Source organism: Oxyura jamaicensis, chromosome 5 (genome assembly GCF_011077185.1).
Source record: "Oxyura jamaicensis isolate SHBP4307 breed ruddy duck chromosome 5, BPBGC_Ojam_1.0, whole genome shotgun sequence".
Classification (NCBI taxonomy): Eukaryota; Metazoa; Chordata; class Aves; order Anseriformes; family Anatidae; genus Oxyura; species Oxyura jamaicensis.
The window spans coordinates 9,715,719-9,737,712 of record NC_048897.1 but is presented as its reverse complement, the minus strand read 5'-3'; the positions used below and the strand labels follow the sequence as shown (position 1 = coordinate 9,737,712).

Below are 21,994 nucleotides of genomic sequence, written 5' to 3'. Positions count from 1 at the left end.
CAGCGGGGAAGGGAGTGTGCTGCACCTGTTCCATCGGGTTTGCTCTGGCAGGAGATCCCCAAAGCGTTTGAACCCAATACGAAAATGTGTGGAAGTGAAGGACGGGCAGAGCAATGCTTCTGGGCAAGCTGAGTGTGGGCACAGCCCCGTGTTTTGCTCCAGGGCGGGCACCTGGGACTTCTGCAAGGACAGTGCTCCTGTCAGGGGTGCCTGCTGTGATTAAACAACCCGCCTCCAGCTCCCTCCAGATAACAGGGGCAAGTGCACTTACTTTCTGGCTGCCCTTCGGTGACTACGATTTCAGTCCACTGTAACTCCCTGTGCCTCTGTGTTCTAAATAGAAGAGCATCCCCAAAATAGCTATCCCTGAATAGATCCGGTAAGATTATCAGCTCTTAACTTGCTCTTTCTCTTAAGGAAGGGCTGGATCCTCCCACCTACAAGTCCCAGTGGGTTGGATGAGGGTTATCTGCATTAAAGAAGTGTCTGGACATCCAGAGGATAACTAAAGGAGAGACTGCCTTGGCCCATGAGAGCGGGCAAGATGACACAGCAGCTCAGCAGCAGGACTAATGGCAGCATCCTTCCTCCTTCCTAAGTCAAAAGCCTCTCTCTGAAATCTGTCTATGTGTATTTTGCAGCTTAAGGATCAGGCAGGCCATACAATGGCTGCTTACACAGATGCCACTGAAGAGATGGTCTGAGTATTTCAGGAGAGCCTAAAAAAAGAGCATATGGAGGAAGGAGCCCTGGGGAGCTGTATCAGCCTGTAAGGGAATAGAGAACAAGTTCCAGTCTCCATATCTGCTTGGGAGAGCAGGAAAAGAGCCTTATCTCTTGTCTCTCTTGGCTACTTCTCTTCTCTAAGCAGAGCTAGAAAAGAAGAGGGACAGAAGGGAAGAAAAATTGCTGACATTGCCAAAGAAACAACGCAATTGTACCGGTCTTCCTAGGAACCTGAGCTGCTCAGTCAGCAGATTGCCAGCAGATTTACTCCACAACAGCAAATAAAGTGAAGGCAAAGATTAAAGATGACAGGAGAGGTTAGGGAATACATAATAACACACCTTGAAGAGGAGCAGCAGGAAACTCATCCAGGAACACTGCAGAGTTTTTATGAGCAAGAAATCCCTTTTATAAGAAGACATGAGACACTTCTTACCGCAGCCGAGGCAGAGTATTTAACCACGAGCCTTAGAAATGAGCAACAAAACCTGGCCAACACGTGGCAAACAACAGCTGTCTGGCGCTCAATGCTTGGGAGATAAACATGAAACCTGACAGGACACTTTAAGGGGACCGGTGCTTAGGCAGTGCTTAACACCCAAATTCAAAGGGGACAAAAAAAAAACTATGGGCAACACTTGCATCTATAAAAGAGTTTAGGGGTCTCTCAATATGGCCAGCTTCAGAAAGCAGAGAAAAATCTTATCTGTTTCCTGAAGCCTAAAGGTAGGAAGTTTCCCCTCTCTCTCCATCCTGCCTTCCCCAGACGTAGGGAGCAGCCAGCACAGAGCATGGCAGGAATGAGGACCCGTAAAGACTCTTCTGTGGGTCCCTCCTGCTTGTTGTCCTGGGAATTGCAGAGACTGTAAGGCCAAAATAATCATGAGACAAGGCAACGTTAGCAAGGAAGGGGCTTTCCAGCGCTCACAAAACTCGCCCCAGCCTCCTTGGTCCAAAATGATGAGGACAGCACAGGAAGGCAAGCGCAGTGAGTTTTGCTTCCTCTGGAAACAAGAAGTGTTAGCAGCAGGCTGTCACACTGGCCTCAACATCAAAATAGAAACAGGAAAAGATGCAGAAATTAAGTCTCCTAGCTTCTGAACACACATTTCTTGTACCAAAAGAAGTAGAAAAGCACTGGAAAAGCCCACCCGAGGTGATCCCAGGGTGGAAAGGCCTGTGGGAACAGCCACCTCGGGGAGACAGGTAACCAACAGGGCAGGGGTCCCACCTGCGGTCCTGCGGCCCCAGTGTTCCACCTCCTGAAGCATCCAAGAGCACAGCCAGAAAAAAAAAAAAAAAAAAAAGGGAGTCTAGCACAGACCTGCAGCGATGCATCCCCAAAATACTCGTTCAGCAATTCGCAGCCAGGAGCTTCCTACATCACGGGTGTTTTCCATCTGGCCTCTTGGAAACAGGCTTTGAGCCACTTTCTTCTTCTAGCAGTTTAAAAGCAGGTTCATTTCAACACAAAGTTTTTCAAAGGAAAAAAAAAAAAAGGCACGCTAACAGTTGCTGCATGTCTTGAGGCTATTTTGGGTCATGCTGGATTTGCCACATTTTCTACTGCCCACACGTGCTTCTTCCACTTGCACGTGGAGGACACACTCAGCAAAAATACTGATAAAACATGCACATTTTATCAGGCACGGATCTGATAAACAACACATTTCAAGCAAGACAAGTGCTAAAAGCTTAGCAATGAAGGCATTCAATGTCAAATAGATCTAGGAGACTTTTGCAGCCCTGTAAGTCAGAAAAGCATCAGACCTGGCGGCAATCACATCCTGTAGGATGCTGGTCTAAGAGCACGGCATGCTGTGAATGTACAGCCTGCCTTGTGCAAAAAGGCCTTTGGTGAAGCTCAATCAAGATCTCGGTGGCCATAAAAAACCACTCACTGTGAAAAACCAGTCCTTACACCGAGCCGAACTCCCTCAGCTGTACTTCACACCATTTAACCATAATTATATACCCATAAATGAAGCCATATCCATAAATTGACACACCAAGCAGCTTTGGTCTTCACCTCTCTACCCCCAGGCTATTTTGTTGTTCGTGCCTGGGCTTTGGTTCAGTTGTGAAATAGGTATCCCTGCCTCGAGGTGTGTTAGCAGGTACATAACCTACTTTACCCTGAGTAGGAGGAGAGGCGTTAGGATGCTAATCCTGCACTGTCTTCTATCAAAACCAGCCAGGGAGGAGGGGACAGAAGGATCTCAAGGGAAAAACCTGCCGACTGCAAAGAGCTTGCAAGAGCAAGGCAAACCCAGGGCAGGCACACAGTTTGGTGACCCAGGGAAGTGTCCCCTCACTGTCACTCCTATGCCATACGTGCTGCCTAGGGGAACAGACCCTGGGGACTGCCAGAGGCAAGGTGGCACACAGCCACCACAGAACGGCTGGGCACAAGCCCTTCAGCAGGTTATGTCTTCAGTCCCCAGGCCTGGGATTTCCTCGCACGGAGCAAAAGGATCCCAAGACAAGCAGCTGCCTTGCAGTTTCTAGGGGCCCTTATGCTCCCTGGTAATGCTATGGCCTTTTCAGTCCACCTTTGCTCCCCCTGCACTAAGCAAGGTCACAGCATGCACCACACCTTCCACCTAGATCCCAGTTTCAGGGCCACAGTAGATGGCCTGTCTGAAGCCCTGTCCGCAGCTCCCTGTGGACACGGCGCTGTCCCACTTACCCAAACACCAGCTGCAAGCCTGCCTAAGCACCGAGAGCCAGACACACACACTCGCCTTGTAAGGAAGCCTCTCCCTTCCCTGGTGCAGGGCATTAACTGCCAGGCATGTCGTATTTTAAGGGCTGAAGCATCACAGCAGTGACTGCTCTTCCAGGATGCTGACTGTGTCGTGATGCTGTTCTGGTTTCTTCCACAGGCCAGTCTCTCGGTGCTGGCACAAGGTGCGCAGAGCAGCTTGGCACTCTCCCTCCCTGCATAACCTTTTTAAACTCACTTCACAAACGGTGGCAGAGCTAGCTGTGTTCCTGGCTGCGCAGCACGTCAGGGCCCGCCGTGCTGTGTGCTGCAGGATCAGACCTGGCACTTGGAATAAGCAAGCAGCGAGGACATCATCACCTCCCACCCTCTGCGCAGGGTACACAGGGACGGATGCTATTTGAAGAGGCAGACAATCGCAAACAGCTGCGAGCCGATGAGTCACGCAGATGTACAGCAAGTGCTGCTTAAAAAGACTGCAGAACAAAAAGGGAGGTGCATGAAAGGCCCAGATCCTCAGCTCGTGTCAACCTGCAAGCTCCCCTGAAGTGGTTGAGCCCCTGTGACCTGCAGCAGTGGAGGCTGGTACAGCACGGCACAGGAAGGTGTTAAACCAAGTGACTGCGGCAGAGCTCTGCGTTTGCAGGGAAGCTCTTCCCCATCCCCGCTGGGGTACGTTAGGCTCATATCCTAGGCAGGCTGTTTTCTAACCCCGTCACTGCGGACTTGAGGCAGTGCCCTTGCTGGACCCTTCACTGGCTGTTGCTGGGTTCATTCATCACCTCTTCTCACCTCCCTGAAATTATTTTCAAGCTACAAAAGGACGAGAGGGTGCTAAGTTTGGGGTCTACAGAAACTGGGTTCCCATCTGTTTAAGCTACAGTCACTGAGGAGCCAGAAAGAGCAGAACAGCGCCCAATGGGACGCTGAGGACAAGGGGCCTCCCAGCAGCTGTCTGAGCAGCCATCCCACTGGGTTCCTCTCAAACACTCTGCTTACAAACCCTGGATCTGTTAACCTTGACTAAGATCTAGGACTATTTTTAGAAACTCGAATAAAAAGCAGTCATCCAGTGAAGTGCTTTTCACTTCCAGCTTTAGACATTACATCCTTCGCTCAAACGCAATCGCTGGCGGAGCTGTTCAAGGTCAGCACATCACCCCATTCCACCTCTGCCCAGACACCTCACGAGCCTTGTGCCGAAGGCTAGTGTCTTTTCAGTTGGATGCTAAAGGTCTGCACCCCCTGCTCACCCATCTTTGGAGAGGTGATGCCGGAAGAAATCGTTGGCTGCCAGCTTGATAGCCTTCTCTGGTGTCACTAGAGTCAGGTTCACCGCAGCTCCTAGGAGAGGAAGAGAGGAAAAGTCCATTGGAAAATGCAAATGAAGGGCTGAACAGCTAACTGGATCACTCAGGAATATTTTGCAGCCCCTGCTAAGAAACAAGGCCAGATGTGAGAGAGCTCCCGATGCACCAACGGGATTTCACCACACAAAACACCTCTGGAAATGAATAGGGTCCCTGCCTCCCAACACGCTGAAGTTTGGAAGAACTGTGACACGTCTCTACTCTGCCTGTAACGTGCTTTTTGTGATTTCCTTAGCTTCAGCACTACCCCACCACGCATCCTTTTTCCCCGTCCAAGGATGCATTGCTATGAATTCAGAAGGGTGGAGGATCAGGCCTTCGGGAACGGAGTACAAGCCGGATTAAAACCCAGTCCCAGCTCCTTTGCAAATACTTCGTGGTACCGGGAAGCACAACTCTCCCCTTCCTGTGCGTGCTGCTGCCTCCTTGCTGAAGGCCACCAGTTCCTCTGCAGAGGCTCCCGCCAGCTCTGCACCGACTCTTGGGGTCTGATGATCCCATCGGGACATCACCACTGGGTGTCACCCTCAGAGCAGCTGCTCCGTGGGGCTGTTGAGCTTTTTGTTCCCACTAGCTGAGCCCTGCCGTGCAGAAATTCCCCTCCGAGCACCACGGCTGGGCTCACCGGGGACCAGGGGCACGCAGATCCTTCGCTCCCCCCACCCGCTGAACTCCCTTTTGTCCGGAGCACCAAGCCGCAAATCCCTGCATTGTGCCTGCCACAATGAGCAGCCTGCACGGCCTGGCTGCCCGCTGGGGCCAGGAGCCAGGCATTAGTGACATACAGCAGCAGGGCACGCAGCGTGCAAGCTGCCCTGGGGGCAGCCGGCCGCCTGGCTAGTCTGTCTGAGCACATGGGGTTTTGCACCATCAGGTTAGTGTTCCAGTATTCTCACAGCCTCAACACAGGCTCAGGGGGACTTTTCCACGGGAGCATCACACGGGCATCCTTGAACACATCTCCTCTGCTCAGAGGACACATCTCCACCGTGTGGGAAGTCACAGCAAGAAAACGGCCGTGCCTGGGCACTGCGACACGGTTCTCCCTCTCTGCCAACCACAGACAGCTTCTGCAGAAAATACACAGCAATGCTGCGTGGCAGCAAGCAAAAAATACAGAAAAGACAAAAGTTAACTGAACCTGGGTTTTCTCCTCCATCTCTGATATTATCAGCAAAGCTGCTTAGCAGAGAATGGATAATCCCTGCCCTCAATAATCCACAGCAGCATCGAGCCACCGGAGGAGGAGAAATGAGATACTTCAGCTGTTGGCTGTCTGCTTTCCAAGGTGCTTTCTACCTCTTCAAAAAACCTCATAGCTCTTCAATTTAGCTATGCCAACAACTGTGTGTTCCTAATTAAAAGCTAATCTTGGCCTATAGGCAACGCTGCGTGGACCTGAAGCAATGGCAGGCAACCAGAACGCGAAATAAATTGCAATCATTAAGAAGAATATATTTTGGAAAGAAGTAGGGAAGCACCACAAAGAAGGAAATCAGGTAGGCAGAGGTGAGAACAGTTAGCTGTGTGCCAGCAGAACCTGTAGGTGCCCTTTTCTGCCTGAGCCTCGGGTTTTGTTATTAACCACATTTTTCATGGAAGCCCTACAGAACAAGAGGGGCCTTGAGTCACTCTTCTGACCCCCGATGTAGGACTGGTGCTCTTGTTTATGTTCCCTAAATTGAGCTGATTCACGAACAGGGGAGAAGGGCACACCTCACCTTGCTGTACCACCTTGTGGAAAAATACAGCTCGTGCTTCCTTGGGTTAGAAAACGGAGGCAGCTCCGCACTGAGGACATCAGAAACAAAACGGAACAGAGCAAGACGGGGAGTGAACGGGCAGAACCAGGGCAATATAGAGATAATTACCCAAAGTATCAATAGGATACGCCGAAGCCTGACAACTTAGCATGACCCTGGCAGTCCAGGGTAATTTTGGCAGGCAGCGTGTGAACGGGGGGGTGACACTGGAGATATTATTAGCAGAGGCCAAGGAGGGCTGACACACTACTGTAGCACCGTGCTATGAATATATTCAGCCGAGGTGCAGCTCAACACCACACGTCACCCGCAGCAAAGGGCATTTCCCAGCCTGGCCTGGGCCGGTGGCTCCTGCCAGCTAGGCTAAACGGCTGCTCTCGAAATAGCTGTGGGACTTGTCTTGCACACCAGACAATTCGCTGTGGGCTGTTCCTACAGAGCAGGGAGCCTCTGCCCACACGTACCCCGTGAAGACATCACACGGTGACCTGCAGAAGAGCAGCCTACAAGCACAAACCTCACTCCTGAAGAAGCTTTGGTTCGCAGGCACAAGGCCTGAAGTCACCCCATGAGAATGGGGGGGGGGGGGCAGCAGCCCCTCTGTGTCCTTCGACCAAGGACAAGTGCCCTGCAGGGATGACCGACACGCTTGGGACTCTCTCCTGGGACGCAGCCACTGCCACCGCAGCACGCTAACACACTGCCCTCCCAGCTTCGGCTGGCGGGCTCAAATAAGAGCTTGTGAGTCACGGAGCAACCTCTGCTGGGGCATGGGGACAGAAGGAAGGGGCATTAAGCAGTTCCACCGTCTGATTTCCATCTCCCACTGCCTGCAAGGCTGAGCCATCTCTTTACCTTCTTCCCAGAAAAGCACTTGTGCTTATCACGGATCTTGGATGTGTTTTACCTCCTCTGAGACGGAGGGAAGGGCTCCTCATGTCAGCTCACTCACCATAGCCTCCTGGCCGTGCAGAAATATCTACGAATTTCAGAAAGGAGCTGGAGCTATTCATAAAACCTTTATCCAAAGCCAGCTCCCCATTCAATCATCGGAGGCTCGAGCCACTCTCAGCTCTCCCAACAGGGCAGTACAAGGTTACTGAGACATGGCCCAAGGCAACCAGCCTCAGAACAGCTCCTAAACAGGAGGGAAAAGCAAGTCCTATGCAGAACCCTCTGTCCTCTTTGAGATTTCTGCCTGGGAGTGAGATGTGGCCTGGAGATGCAGATCCCTGCCCTTTACAGGACTGAGCAGTCTCTCCCAAAAGCCCTGACAACCCTAGGATCTCCCCAGAAGTTCCCAGGAACGTCTTCCTTCCGCTCCCCAGAAAGCAGCCTGCAGCTGGATTTTTATGGACAAAGCCAATGCAGGCTTTGGTCCTGGCTGGGAACCTAGGAGCAGCCCGCTCCTGGGAAAAAACAAGGGGGAAGGCGTTGTGCTGGCACTCCACACAGCGCTTGCCAGGGCTCCTCAGGGTTATTTGCCTCGTCGCCTGCCCCCAGGAGAGCTGCCCCAAAGCAGCCAATCCATCCCCAGCATCCACCCCACTCCCCCGAAACGCCCACCGGCGAGTTGGGCAAGAGGTGCTGCTGCCTCAGCAGCCAGTGCCACGTCCCATGTCCCACGTCCCATGTCCCATGCTGGGTGGCCACAGCGCCTGTGTTTCCCCGGGAGCTGCAGAGGATCTGCCAACAGCAAGGCTCCAGCACCTCCAGAATCCCGCCAGAGAAGGAAGTGAGGACCCGTTTAAATCAAAGCAGCACTTTAATTGGGCTTTATCCATGAATGAGTGCCACAAAGAATGCTGAGTGCCTCGGAGATAAAAACTGCATATCCAGGCAATTGAATACCAGTGTATAAAACGAAACAGAGTTCATGGTCAGCTAGGCTAGCTGAGGAACTCACTGCTGCAAGGGTCAGCCGAAGCCAAGGAGCCAGGAGATTTACAGCAGGTTAGCACACAGGGGGAAAACAGCTGGAGATCAATCCTTCGTGAGCCAATGAGCCAACCTCTGATTTTTGTACAGCTCCAAGGGAATTTTTTCTGGGGGTAGTTTTTTGTTTGTTTGTTCGTTTTTTAACTGCAGCTTGTCTTCCTTCTCCAGCAAAGCCCTGAGGCATGCTTGAGCCAGCCAGGTTTGGACACGACCTACCAACTAGATGGGACAGCAGGCCTGGCCACGTTGGTAGAGGGCATTTTCCTCCCACAGCAGAGCTTCCAGTGCAGAAGCCGTGCTGTGCTAGAGGAGCGAGGTGCCCGCCTCAGCTCTTCTTACCTCTGTACATGCCGAAGTAGCCTTCCGAGCGTATTGTCTTAATGAGGCAGTCAGACCTGCAAACAGAACAGAGAGATAAACCACGGGAGCTCAAAGGCGGCTGGGAGCAGAGGCATCAGAACAAATCTCTCGGAGTGGTTTTCGTTTCCAACCTGTCAGCAAAACCCCGAGCTGGGAAGGGCCCGGCGTCAGGCGCTGAATGCCCCATTGTTCAGCCCCGAGCCCGACTTCAGCCCCTAATTCAGCGGGGCTTTGAAACCCCCGCCTCACCCCGCACGCGCTGTCTGCTTTCTAGACACACAAAAGGGAAAAATGCCGCTGCGAGGGCTGTTTATCCACGGTCCCCCATGGCAAATGCACACGAGATGCCCTAACAATCAGATCCCCGTGCGCGTGTTTTTCAATCCGGCTCGGCAGAGGGAAGCAGGGAGGGGGCCCAGCCCGCCTACCGCTCGACTTACTCCATGAAATCTGACACAGGGCATACAAACACTGGGTGACCTGAGCGCTCAGCCATCCGTGACCTCCCACTCGGCCCAAAGCGCGGACTTTTAGCAGGCTGCCTCCCACAGCAGGCAGCGAGCGCTCGGGCTCTCTCCTGGGGAGAGGGCGGCCGGGCACCGCGGAGGTCAGCTCCCAGGGGAAACCCGTCACCTCCTTTGCCCCCGCTGCGTTCCCTTTTAACCTAAAAGCTCTGCAGGGTGTCGGAATTGCTTAAAGCCCTTTGAAAGCATGCACGCATGCCTAGGAAATCCAGGTCCTCCACGGCGGCATGAAACCTGGGCTCTGGCTGAAGGTTGCTCTGGAGGCTCTGGGAAGGGTCGGGTGCTTGCTGTGGCTGCAGCAGGAGAGGTGTGCATGCATGCATGCACGTGTAAATTATTCAGGAGCAAAAGGCTTTTTTAAGGAGTAATAAGGGAAACGTAGCTGAATATAACGGGAATATGTTTCAGAGAGACTTGGCAGCATAAGGAGGAAGATTCACCTCCTCTCTGCAGTAATGCTGAGGTGGGAGAGAACGAAATACAGATTTCTCTCCAGGGCTTTTTTGCCTGCTTTGGCCAAGATGGTTTCTAGGGTAACACACTACTCACAGTGCTGCCAGCCGAGGCAGTGAGTTTCCCTGCTGTCCAATACCATACCCCACATCCCTCGGGGCCCCGTCTGTCCCATTCATGCAGATTGCACGTACCTGTCTTTTTCCTGGGATAGCCCCCACCTCCATTCACTGCCCCAGGACTCAGGGCACCTCTCACCTGTAACCCATCAGGCTCTTCCAACTGGAAGCAAGGCACTTTCCCCGAGCCATCGGTGCTGCTTTGAGCAGGCCACGGCAGGGAGGGGAGCGGGAAGAGCTGCCTCCACACCACACGACCTGCCGCCTGTCTGGAAGGCCTGAGCATCACTCCCAGCCCCCTGAGCTGCAGCAGGGACACGGAGCCAAGCCTTGCTCCCTTCCTCTCCCCTGGAAAAAGGAGCTAGGTGCCAGCAAAAAGTGTATGGGACAATGTGTGGGGCAGCACAGCCAAAAGCTCAGCTCTCTCTGGCCCCTCAGGGCTGCTTCAGAGTCTTTGGCTCTTTCAAGGGAAGATTTACAGAATTTATTTCATCAGCCAAACCCACACTCCCCTGATGCTAAAGGTCTTTGGAGCCGAGCAGAACCAAACTCCTGCATAATTACAAGTCACCGGCTAGAGCAAGGAGGCCCAGAGACTAAAATGGTCAACACAGAGAACGTTTCCTCCATATTCCCACTCTGCTCCAAAATCTCCTGGGCAGGGAAGAGGAAAATCACTGGTGTGGAAGAGCAGGGAGCAAGTGGCACTGCTTCTGAACAAAATGGCAGGAGGATAGGATGCACATCTCCAGTCCCAGACCCCTCTCCCCTCAATGACACCACCAGTTTTTGAAAAGCAAGGCCTGCCTCTGGTTCCTGAGCTAAAGCATCTTGTGCTAAGGGCAGCACATACTCCCACAGCAGACACACGGCCCTAAGCATCTCACAAACCACAGGTGGATTTGGAGGGCTGAATGCATTTGTGCCTTCTTTTCCTACAGCCTGCAGCATGATTTTTTGGACACCAGACTGATGGGGTACTCCAATACCCCATCACCCCAATACCCTCTACAACCTGTGAGGCTTCAGAAGGGCTGCACTGCGGTGCTCTAGCCCAGGAATGGGTTACTCTTTCCTTTTCAAAGCTGACAGCAAAGGAAAGGATTGTTACCTCTAATATGACAGTCACAGAAGTGGAAGAGAGCCAGAGATTCCCTCGTGCACCTGGCTGTGGCTCGGCAGAGAAGTGAACCAGGGTGCTTGTGCTTTGGTCCTGAGCTCCCCCTGCCCTCTTGGCCGGTGCTGACAAGCAGAGAACACACTGCTCCCAAGCAAGGGACACAAATAGACGTGCCCTCCGCAGAGATCTCACCTGCTGGGCTCAGCAGCCGGAATAACTGCTCTATTTGTTCTAGCACAGCTGGCTCTGAGATGGTCCCCTGGCTTTCCTGGGGAAAGCCGAGTTCCTAGAAATGCTGAGCTCACCTGGCAGAGGTAACAAGGTGGAAGGATTCCCCACCAAAAGCCCCGGGGGCAGCTGCCCGTGGACGCAGTACTCACATGCTGGTGTACATCCGCTGGCCATTCTGCTGGTTCTGCAGGCGAGTTTTTGCCAGGTCAATGGGAAATACGCAGGTGACCCCGATCAGCCCAGCTATCCCTCCATTGATCAGCTTGGCAGGTAAACTGCGAGGGGACAGGACACAGAAACAGATGTCTTAGCGCTGGGACAACGCCAGGGGAGGGAAAGAGGAAAGAGCGTGGCTCTTCTGTGTGACCTGATAATTAACACTTCACTGGGTGACGAGGCTGCCGACCTGAAACACACGGAGCAAAAGCAAGGCAAAGCTCAGCCCTTGGGTACAGAAAGGAGGAGAGGAGCGGAGCACACAGCACCAGGACAAGCTGCTGCTCGGTGAAGTGGGAGCCAAACAGCTAAGCCACGCACGGCTAAGAGCAAGGAGAAACCCCGTCTCGCTGTTCCCCTAGGTTCCAGGCAAGACAAAGCACCCTTTAAGCTCCTCCTTTAAGCCACACGGGGGAACAGGATGGGACATCGCCAGGATCTGACCTGGTCCCTAGTCTCAGGGATGTCTGTGAAACCTGTCACTGACGGTGGGACAGGGAAGAAGTGGTGCTCCCCAAATCCATCCCTTCTCCTTGCCTCTTTCCCTGCCCAACGAGCTGCTGAGCACCAAACCCCAGCGAGCTGTGCTGGGAGGCATCCAGAACTCATTCCTGGAAGGAGGAGATGGGGTCCAGGTAAAGCCCTTACCTGGCTCAGGAGAACGCTGCCCACGAGGAGAGCTGGGCCCTAGGCTGAGGGCTGCACAGGCACAAGGTTAAAAACTGCATTCACGCCAGCCCTGAATCTCACGAAACACAGGATTAGATCCAAGTGCCAGGGAGCCAGGAACTGAACGTTCCCCAGGACCCACGGGCTTTTGCTGCCTCCAGAGGAAAGGCAGAGTGCTGGCCGGTCCTGTGTGCAGACAGACCTCAGTTAGGGCCTGATGGCATCCGACCCGCGGGTTTACTGGCAAGTGACTTCCAGCCCTGCCATCAGATACAGCTCTAACGAGAGGTGCGTGACACGCCAGCTGCTCTCGTTATGTGGGGAAGGGTGCAGCAGAAGCGCAGCCGGCTGCAGATCCACGAGGCTGTTTCCAGACCCACCGCCGGGAGGAAGACACCGGTGGCAGAGGCACTCGGCGGGCCGGCCCAGCACACCCCGGCGTGAGCTCGTCCTTCTCAGGGACATCAGAACCCGGCTGGGTGCACGTGCTTCAACGACACGGGGCTTTTTGCACTCGCCTCCCTGTTCCCAGGGGGAATTCCTGGAATCTGCAAGCGGCACGGAGTGAGCAGCAGAGCAGCGAAACACAAGTTCCCAGCAAATTGAATTACTCCAAACGGCCGGCACGGCACTTACATGCTCGATAAACCACTACGCACAGAGACAAAGGAAGCCTGTCTGAGTCAGCTCCCTCCAATAAAGCAGGGGATATGGCTCCCTGAGCACAGGATGTCTCGGATATTAAACCCACGGCTGGCAGCAGCCCTAGATTGCAGCTGGGCGAGCAGAGTACATCGCACAACGCGATGACCTGCAAAACTCAGCGCGTGGAGACGCCAGGCTGCTGCTTGAGATCTCGCTGGGGGGAGCAGACAAAAGAGGGATGGGATAAGAGAAGTCTTGCCTGCAAGTGCTAAGCAGGAACCTGACACTCCAGGAAATTCCTTCCTGCTCTCTGGCAGCGAGAGCTCCTTCCTCCTCCCCGACTCCACGTGCATGCACAGCCCGGGGCTTGCACAGCTGGAAGAAGAGGTGCCAAGGACGGGCAGGCAGACCCAGGCTCAGCCCACATCCAGGAGCAAGATGGTGCTCACTGAGATTAAATCAAGCACGGCGTGTTCGAAAGCCAGGCCCAAGTCAGTGCATGAGCTCAGCGTTGGGCCAGACTAAGATCTCACCAGCCTGAGACACTGCTGCCTCAGAGATCTCTGCACCACGGCTGGAGAAGGGAATAGATGTGCCTGCAAACTCCTGTGCTCATTTTGTCTCAGGACATGGGAAAATTTCAAGCAGTATGCAAGCTTCACAGCATTCTCCTCATCTAACCCCGTTACATTGCAAGGGGAGCTTACAGACCAGAAGTGCATCAGGATGGAAGCTCCATTGGACAGGAGGATATTTCAAGAGACGATCACATCAGCCTCCCCAAATTCAGCTCTGAAGGCACTGCTGGCAGGTTACAAATGCTACCCATGCCTCTTTCCAGCCTCAGTGCTGTCACCACTTCTCTAAGTGCCTCCGAGACACCCGGGGCAGGCAGATGCCTGCTCTCAGCCTGTTCCAACAGCGAAATCATCCCAGAGTTTACATCAGGTGGGAGTGAGGCACAGGCTCATGGCAAACATCTTGCCTGCTAGCACACTGGGTACAAAAGATTCACTGATTTCAGCACAGACCCCAGCACAAAAGGGGGATATTTTGATAAATCTGGGCAAGCCAAATACCTGGAGCAACACGGGTTGCAGGGCTGCACAGAGCTCCTCGCCCTATCTGTGGATGAGAAATCCCTGCTCAAGCCTCCAGCGGCATCTGCACCCAGGCATGCAGGTTCCTCCGTGAGCACTAGTGCACTGGTGCAGACAGCGTGTGGTGGTGTCTGGTGAAACCCTCAGATAAAAGTTACACGAGCACAGCTGGGGAAATGCAGTGCCCTTGATCTCCCCTTGCAGCAAAGTGCTGCTGTGGTTTTTGGTCTTTTGGTGTTAAGCTCATTTTGCTTTAGCATGACGACAGGATGACAGACCTGTGCTGCAAGGGCGGAGGTGTTCGGTGTGTTATCCAAGCTTAGAAGGATGTCCTCAGCTTGGCTGGCTGTGACTGCCACAGACTCACGGTCCCACAGATGGCAGGGATGACCTGAGCAGGAAAAGGTAAAGGGATCGGGGCACAGAGAGAAACCTGAAACCAAGGATCAGACAGAGCTGGGCACCACAGCTGAAGCAAAAGCTTTTCCCTTTATGCCGAGTCACTCCATGTTTTACCCTGGTGCTCTCTGCTCTCTCCCAGGATGACTACCCCGTGCTCTCTCTCCTTTTTATCTTCTATATGGCCCCTGCCTCTCACGGCCCACGTGCACAGTGCTTAGTGAAATGGAGCTAACGTAGGCTGGCACGTGAATGGCACTTGCTCAGTTTTGCACTAGAAGGGATAGAGAAACATCCCAGTTCTCCCAGTGCTCCCCCTGAGCCCTTCCAACTAGCCCCTGTAGCCAGCAGGCTTCTGCTCACACTGCCAGGAGGGTATCGGAGAGGCTGGAGGAGACCTTCCAGGATGTCTCCCCTTCCTTCAGAATGGCCAGGGACATCTGCTTTCAGTGCTCTGCTGAGGCTACCAGGGACACACACCCGTCAGGCTTCACGGAGTGAATCTCAGCGTGCCCTTTGCTGGCATAAGAGAATGCCAAGTGCTCTCCAGATTGGGTAACTGATGACAGGCAAATCTAGGCACATGAACACTCGGCAGTGCTGTCTCGTTATCAGTGCAGCTCAGGACTGCCTTCATTTGCAGGAGGAAGGTGGGCAGGAAGATATCCTAATCATGGCAAACCCTAAGAAGGGGCAGCCCTCTGTCCTTTAGCCTTCAGCTGTTACCAAATCCTGGTCCTCTGTCACCAGGTCTCATTCCCCCACTGATCCAGGCTACCTGCTTCCCTCTTGTCCTGGGCTAATAGCCTGGAAAGGCAAATATCAGAAAAAGGTGACAAAAAAACACACAACAAAACAAGAGGAATCCAATGGCAGACAGGAGTCATTCATCTTGGACAACTTCACAAGCAGCAGAAAGTTCAACCCTTAGCACTGGCACAGATCTTAGTGAGCTCAGGGGACAATGATGTCCTCTGAGAAAACACATCCCAGTTCATCTCCAGACAGGACTCTGATCTAGCCTTTGCATACGCTGGGACCAACGCTCTTAAGCTCCTGCTGTGCACTTAAGTGCCACCAATTATTGTTGGTACTTCATGTTCCTGCAATCACTCAAGCATTAAGTGGCTTTAGAAGAAGGGCACAAGGCTGCATCTACGCGGACTTTGTTCTGATAAGCACTGGATCCACAGCTGGTCAGGGAGCTGGCTTTGCTCCCTTGATGTCAGCAGCTGAAGTCAGCAGGTCAAGCTGACCTTTGGAAGGGGAAGCAAAAAGCAATGGGCTCATGAAAGGTCAAAAGCAGAGGAGAGAAATAAAAAGCAGTGAGACAAATAGCTTGAGAAAGCAGAGATGCGAGAACAAGGAAAAGGCACAAACTAAGAGAAGGCTGAGGAGAAATAAAAGGTGAAAGAAAAAAAAAGAAGGTAAGAAAGGAGCAGAGGAGTCAAAGCTGTTTAAGGTCAGAAGAGATGCTCAGGTGTTTTTCTCCAACCTCCTGTAGCACAAAAGGGATTGAGTTTGAAATACTTCAACAGGAATCTCCAAAGCACAGCCAGCAACTTAACATTTTTTTAAAAAAGTTACCTGATCTGTTTATCAGCCATTTAATTCCAACTTGATCTCGTTAAGAAATTGATTTGTTCCTTCAAACCGTTCTTTAATTTCTTTTTCAGTCACTTCTTTTCCAGTTTGGTTTCTTCCTGGGAAAGGAGAGAAAGACACCAAAGAGACACAGTTGAGAACAGGCACTGCTCTTCTTGAAGCCCGGGTCCTACTTGGCAGGGTGAGACAGGCTGAGGAAGAAGTGAGTTAAGAGAGCACCTTGTCTCCTTTGATAGAGGAGACTGAGCTGCTGACTGGGCTCCCGAGGGAGCTGTATAAAAATACGTCTGCGTACATATAAATATAGATGCACAACTGGAAGGAAGAGCTGCCAGAGTCGTCAGGCTCCAGCAGCATGTGGGGAAGGGCCGCAGCAAGGCAGTGCCCGAGCTCTGCCTGGCATCCAGGAGAGGGGTGCTCATCGCCTGCAAACACCAGGACCCCCAACGCCAGCCCTCTACAGGTCCACGCCGCCACCCCAAGAGGATCAAATGCCACAGAGACCCCATTTGGCCCTTCCCTCCAGGGCACAGGCACTCCATTTCTAAAGGACTGAAGCAGAGGAAATATCTCTGCCCTTTGCCTCGGGATTGAAATTTGCCCCTTGATTGCAGATGATTTTCTAAGCCCCACAGGATTTCACTTTCAGCAAGGTGGCTTTCAGGCTGACCCTGCTTCTGCTCTGCAGATGCAACCGGAGGGCAAGAGGCGCTCCTGGGGATAAAAGCTCACAGAAAGCCTAACCCCGAGGCAGGGGGAAGGTTACACACACGGTTCAGCGCTGACCTGCACCACTCTCTATGCCAAGTGTCACGGACAGGGCAGAGGGAGAGCACTTGGTACGGCCCCACAATTTGGTTGTGTGGGACTAAAGCTGCCTTTGGCAGCCCCAAATCCAGCCACAGCCATGAGCAACCAGCACACAGCTTGCTAAGGAAAGGGGCTCCTCTCCAAAACACGGCACGCCAACCCCACCTGCTACATAATGTTACCTTCCTTCTCTTCCACAGTCCCTCTCCAGAGAGTTTACCTGATCCTTACCTGACTAACCTGAGGAAGCAGGGCTTAAAAATGTCCGGAGATGGGTAAAGTCTGCACTTTCCAAGTGAAAACCGCTTGCACCTTTCTCTGTGTGCATTGTCACGTCTCTGAGAGCAATTTCCTTCAGGTTTGTTTAATCTGATTCCCCATCGCTTTACCCAGAACAAGACCAAAATACAAAAACAAACACGGGGAGACCAGCTCCAGCTGAAAGCCTGTTATCCCGGCGTAAATAAGCCCTGAACCATGAAAGCTCGCTTGATAACATCTACACCCTCAGCAGGATGTTTGTGCTTACTGAGGCAGCAGCTCCGACAAAACGCGCTGGGCGATCCCGACAGCCCGTGCCAGGCTCGGGTGCGCTCCTCCTCTGCTAGCAGACACCAGCACCTGAGGACCTCTTCTCCAGCACCCGGCACAGCAGAGGCCTCAACGTCCGTGGCCAGGGGATTGTAATGCATCGAGAGGTTTTAGCGCACCGAGGTGGAAAGCTTGTCTGAGCTCTGTTTGTTTAAGCGCAGCTCCAGCAAGTGACCGCTTGCAAAACAAGCCCAGTGTGACCGCGAACTCTACCTGAGCGCTCTCCTGTAGCCTACAGGATTCCCCGAGCCCTTTAAAGGGTGGTGCAGCATGAAGCCCTCGGTGCCCTGCCGAGGAAGCTCCTGGGGAGAGCCAGACCCCAGTCCCTCTCAGGGCAGGACGAGAACTGCTGCAGCCCGAGGAGCAAAGCCATCGGCTGGGAGGAGAATGCTGCTGATCTTACGGGATGATTAGAAAAAGAAACCCAGGACAACATCATGCTTCTATCCTAGGAAGGAAAGGGGCACGAGGAGCCTGGAGGATCTGGTACAGGCGGGTTGGGGAAATGAGAGCCATCAGAGGCCTGCCTTTGAGTGGGAGAGGCTGGGAAACCCTAGCGGAAGGGGGTCCCTCATCTGTACGTGCCGTAATTACAGCAACGAGAGCTGCGCAGGCGATGAGTTACGTGGCGGTAATTCCTTTCTGGAGTGCTGTTAGCACAGCTAGGCGTGGATTAATGCCCCATTACTCGCACACCACGACGTCCCTTCTCCATTTATTAAAATGATCAAGCAAATTAGTTGTAGAGCGACGTGCCCGGGGAAGCACCTCCGTGCCAGGCAGAGAAGCGCCGTGAGAGCCCACACGGCTGTGCAGACAGCCCGGGAGCCCACTCGACCCTGTCTCTCCCTTTCCCAGCTCCCAAAAACACAGTTCCTGAGTGGGACAGAGGAGCCAGACTGAGGGTACCACAACACAGACTTGGCCAGCTCTGGATGCACCCGGTCCTCGCAGCTTCTGTCGCTGGAGCAATGGCCCCGTTCTGCTCCCCGTCCCTGCTGCACACCCCATGCTCATCCTGTGAGGTCTCCTCCAGGTGGCCAGCTCTGCAGCCCTCAGACCTGCTGCTGGGGCTGGACTCTGAACCTTTGTGTCTCCTCGCCTTATCGCTCAAAGGAAAAGTGCTTACTCCGGTAAGCATCCCATAATTATACCATAATTATAGGATTTACAGCCCAGGCGGGGGCACAGACGGGTGGATCTTCCCCCTCTGCTTCTCTCTAGGCAAGGGAAGCTGCGGCCGGCTGTCCTCTGCCTGGCTGAGACTTCAGGGCTCACAGAGGGGGGGAGGAGGCAGAGCAAGCAGGGGAGGACGCAGCACCTCTTCCACAGCACCCGCACGCAGCCACTCGAGTCCTCTGCTCATGCCTCCCCCTAACAAGCACGGGATTAACACGTCGCAGGGTCCTCCCCATATTTTTAAGCACAGCAAAAGACAGATCTGGGCTCTGATCAGTAACCTCGATCAGCTGCAGCACCCGCAAAGCCTGGATGGAAAGAGAGGTGCCCTGCCCCCTCGGTCCTGTCCTGCTCTCCCCCTGCCAGGCCGAGACATGCCGGTTTATCTGAGCGCACACAGGCTGCCGTTTGGACGGGAGACCTTCAGCCAACGTTATCTGGCGCTGCTGCTGAAAGAAGCAGCCCTGTCCTCTCCCAAACATGTGTTCCCGTCCCCGCTCCCGTGCCAGCACAAACATTTGTGCAGGGCGGTCAGGCAGGGATGACAGAACTCGAGGCCAGCACATGCTGGAGCTGTCACTGAAAGCAAACACTTGAACTACAACCTTGACTTGAAAATAAACAGCAGAAGGGGAAAACAGGACTCCCTGCCACGCGTTCCCATTTGTCTCGAGAGCAGACAAAACCCGGCGCCCCAGCCAGAAAAGCCAACAGCAAGGAACGGGGCTCCGAGGGTGAGAGGAGGCGTTGGTTGTGGAGAGAGGACACAGCAAGGCGGCTGATCGCTGTCGAGAGAGGAGGTAAAAAGCGATCGGCCACCAGCTCCTGGCAGCCCAGGCAGGCCGGATGCAGAGGCGTAAGGGAGAGGAAATGACAAGCTTCAGCCAGCTTCCAGCTGGGAGTTCCTCCCCACGATCCCAACGGGCTGAGACTCACCTTATCTGTACAGGACGCCTGCCAGCCCTCAGCATTGTGGCACCGAAGCCTCCGTACCCCCCAGATGCTCTCCGCAGCAGCTGCCCCTTGGGATGCACGCAGACCCTGCCTGCGCAGCCGCCGGGCTCTGCGGGTCCTGGCTCTCCCACTCAGTGCTCCGCGACACGCCGCGAGCTGCTGGGAGAGGAGAGCCCCTCCGGGACCAGCACGCCGCCTTCCTTCACGCTGCAAACGCATTCGGAGGCACGGACACCCTGCCAAGTTTTCCTAATGACTGAAGCAGAGGTGCCAGGGGAGATTTTAGGAACACAAATCGACCCGCAAATATGTTCTGAGAGAAGCTGCTTCCTAGATGTGAACACACCAGGGAACCGGCACCGGGAAGTCTCACCCATGGGGATGCTGCTGACTTGGCTCTCACCTGCCCAGAAGCAGGGCCAGGCTGAATTTCCCTGCGGCCCCAAGCACGGCATCGGTCCTCCATAAAACGCAGCAGCTCCCACGCCACGGGCTGCTTCCTCACCACCAGGGGCACGGCTCTCGGGCTGCGCAGCCCCTCTGGAAGCCCCGGCGCTGCAGATGCAAACTCACTCACCTCGTGGTCAGAAGGGAGCCCGCAGCCGGCCCGTCCACGCCGAGCCCTCGGAGTGCCAAGCCCGGGGCAGGTCCCCCCTTGGCTCAGGTGAAAGGGGGGCAAAGTCCCCGCGGGGAGGTGCCGCGGGCCCGCCTGCCCCATTGGCTGCCCGCGCAGTGGAGGGGACAGAAGGAACGGAAGAGCAGCAAACTCTGCCCCAGTACCTGGCCTCCGTGCTCCCTGCAATTCACCCATCGGTCCGGGCAGCATCACCATCCCCGTGCTGCCCTCATGGTGACAGAGAAATGCCTCCAGACACCTCCATTGTGCCGCAAAGAAATTGGCTAGTTTCCTGGAGATGCAGAACAGGCCTCAGGATGAGGACACAGCACAGAGGTGTTTGGCTTTGCAAACACAAGAAGAGGCAGAATAGATTAACCTGGGTGTCCCCAGAGGGGAACAAGAACTCCTGATTAGCAGCAAAGGCTCCTGAACTCCCATTCCAGCTCGTTTGCTGACTTGCTCTTTGCCTTCAGACAGGATTTCCAACCGCAGCCAGCAGGCTGAGGAACACCCTGTTCTCCAGACAACGTTTCAGCCAGGAGCCAGAGGGACACAAGCCCTTTCCACACATCTCCTGCTGTGACATTGTTAGTGACACGGCGAGACAAGGCCAGAGCACAGCAGCAGCAGAAATTCAGGCCCAGCATTTTGCTGAAATACAGCCGTAGGCTCCAGCCTGTGGTCGGCAGAGACCTGCAAACCCACGCCCTGATTCACGGGGATCTTGTAAAGGTAGCTACGGAGCAACTAGTCCGTACGCAGACACAATGAACAGGCTACGGGGAAGCTCCCAGAGCCAATGGTTACAACGGCCGATGTCATTTTGCAGCTGGAGCAACACGTGGAAGCAGAAGCTGACTGACTGACACTGAAGCAGCCAGACATGACCATGCTGGTATTCAGGCGAGTTCACAGCTCGGACATCCTGAGATGACCTAAGTGCTTGCTTGTTGCCAGTGATCCCCCTTCCAAGTGCTGCTTGAGAAATCGTGTAGTCATGCATCGAACTGGTGTGATTCAAACACATTTTCAACCCGTCTCACTCCGGAGCAGTTCCCCATGCCAGTTTCTATGAAATTACAGCCTTGGAGAAACACGGCGTCAGCTGGAGAAAGAGCACAAACTAACCGAGAAGCTGGAGTGTGGAAGATCAGAGACGGAGCAGGGAAAAGAAACAAGAACTTGTATGAAATCTGTCCTTTTCACTGTTCTGTGGTGGCCTTGTCTGTGAAGAAAAGGCAGACCCGGAGCCTGATGGCACAGCCAGACCACTCCTCTGATCTGGAAGGACTTGCTGAACATGGGAAACGAAGCGGTGCAAAGCCCTCACGAGGGTGCTCTGCCAAGAGACCGGCAGAGTAGAAAAAAGGTACAAAGCAGTAACTAAAAACTACCAACCGAGGAGCCCAAGGGAAAATGAGTGTTGGATTCAAGCTCGCTCAGTAGGAACGAGGCAAACAGGGCAGAGCTGAGGACCTGGGGTGTGAAAGGGCCCATTCATTCCCCATGGGCAACAAAACCCGGGCTCCTGGCTCTCAGCAGAGTGCTCTCCTCTGAAAGAACAGGCCTTCAGCAGCCCTGCTGGGAAAAAAGAAAAAAGAAAAAAAAAAAAATTCTGGCCAGTTCGTGGCATTACCTCATCAGAGCACCACCTACACACCCACGGAGCTGTTCCTGTCCGATGCCCTGCAGCGCGTCCTCCTGGGCTGGTGCCAGACCCGAGGCTGCAGAGGGGCCGTACCACAAGGGCTGTAAGTTCAGCTCTGTCCCTTCCAGCCCAGCAGCCAGCAAGGGGCTCCTGGGTCAGTGCCGACACACGGCGGCTCCCGCAGCACGACAGAAGATGGATGAAGTTGTCATGTTATACTCAGCCAGGTC

The 21,994-nt window shown here is 54.0% G+C and overlaps 1 protein-coding gene across 3 annotated transcripts in view; it reads right to left on the bottom strand.

Moving 5' to 3' along the window:
- Positions 1 to 21,994, bottom strand: part of SLC25A22 (solute carrier family 25 member 22) — a 38,699-nt gene that overhangs the window by 7,553 nt on the left and 9,152 nt on the right. Inside the window, exons 1-5 of one of the 3 annotated variants that reach the window (XM_035327859.1) lie at positions 20,075 to 20,196; positions 15,946 to 16,061; positions 11,479 to 11,604; positions 8,862 to 8,917; positions 4,705 to 4,795 (exon numbers count right to left, since the gene is read on the bottom strand). In XM_035327859.1, the coding sequence (XP_035183750.1) occupies positions 4,705 to 4,795; positions 8,862 to 8,917; positions 11,479 to 11,604; positions 15,946 to 15,965 (293 nt within the window). In that variant the 5' untranslated portion in view covers positions 15,966 to 16,061; positions 20,075 to 20,196. Of the gene's footprint in view, positions 1 to 4,704; positions 4,796 to 8,861; positions 8,918 to 11,478; positions 11,605 to 15,945; positions 16,062 to 17,394; positions 17,417 to 20,074; positions 20,197 to 21,994 lie in introns of those variants that run through there. The other 2 variants (XM_035327860.1, XM_035327858.1) reach the window with 2 other exon arrangements.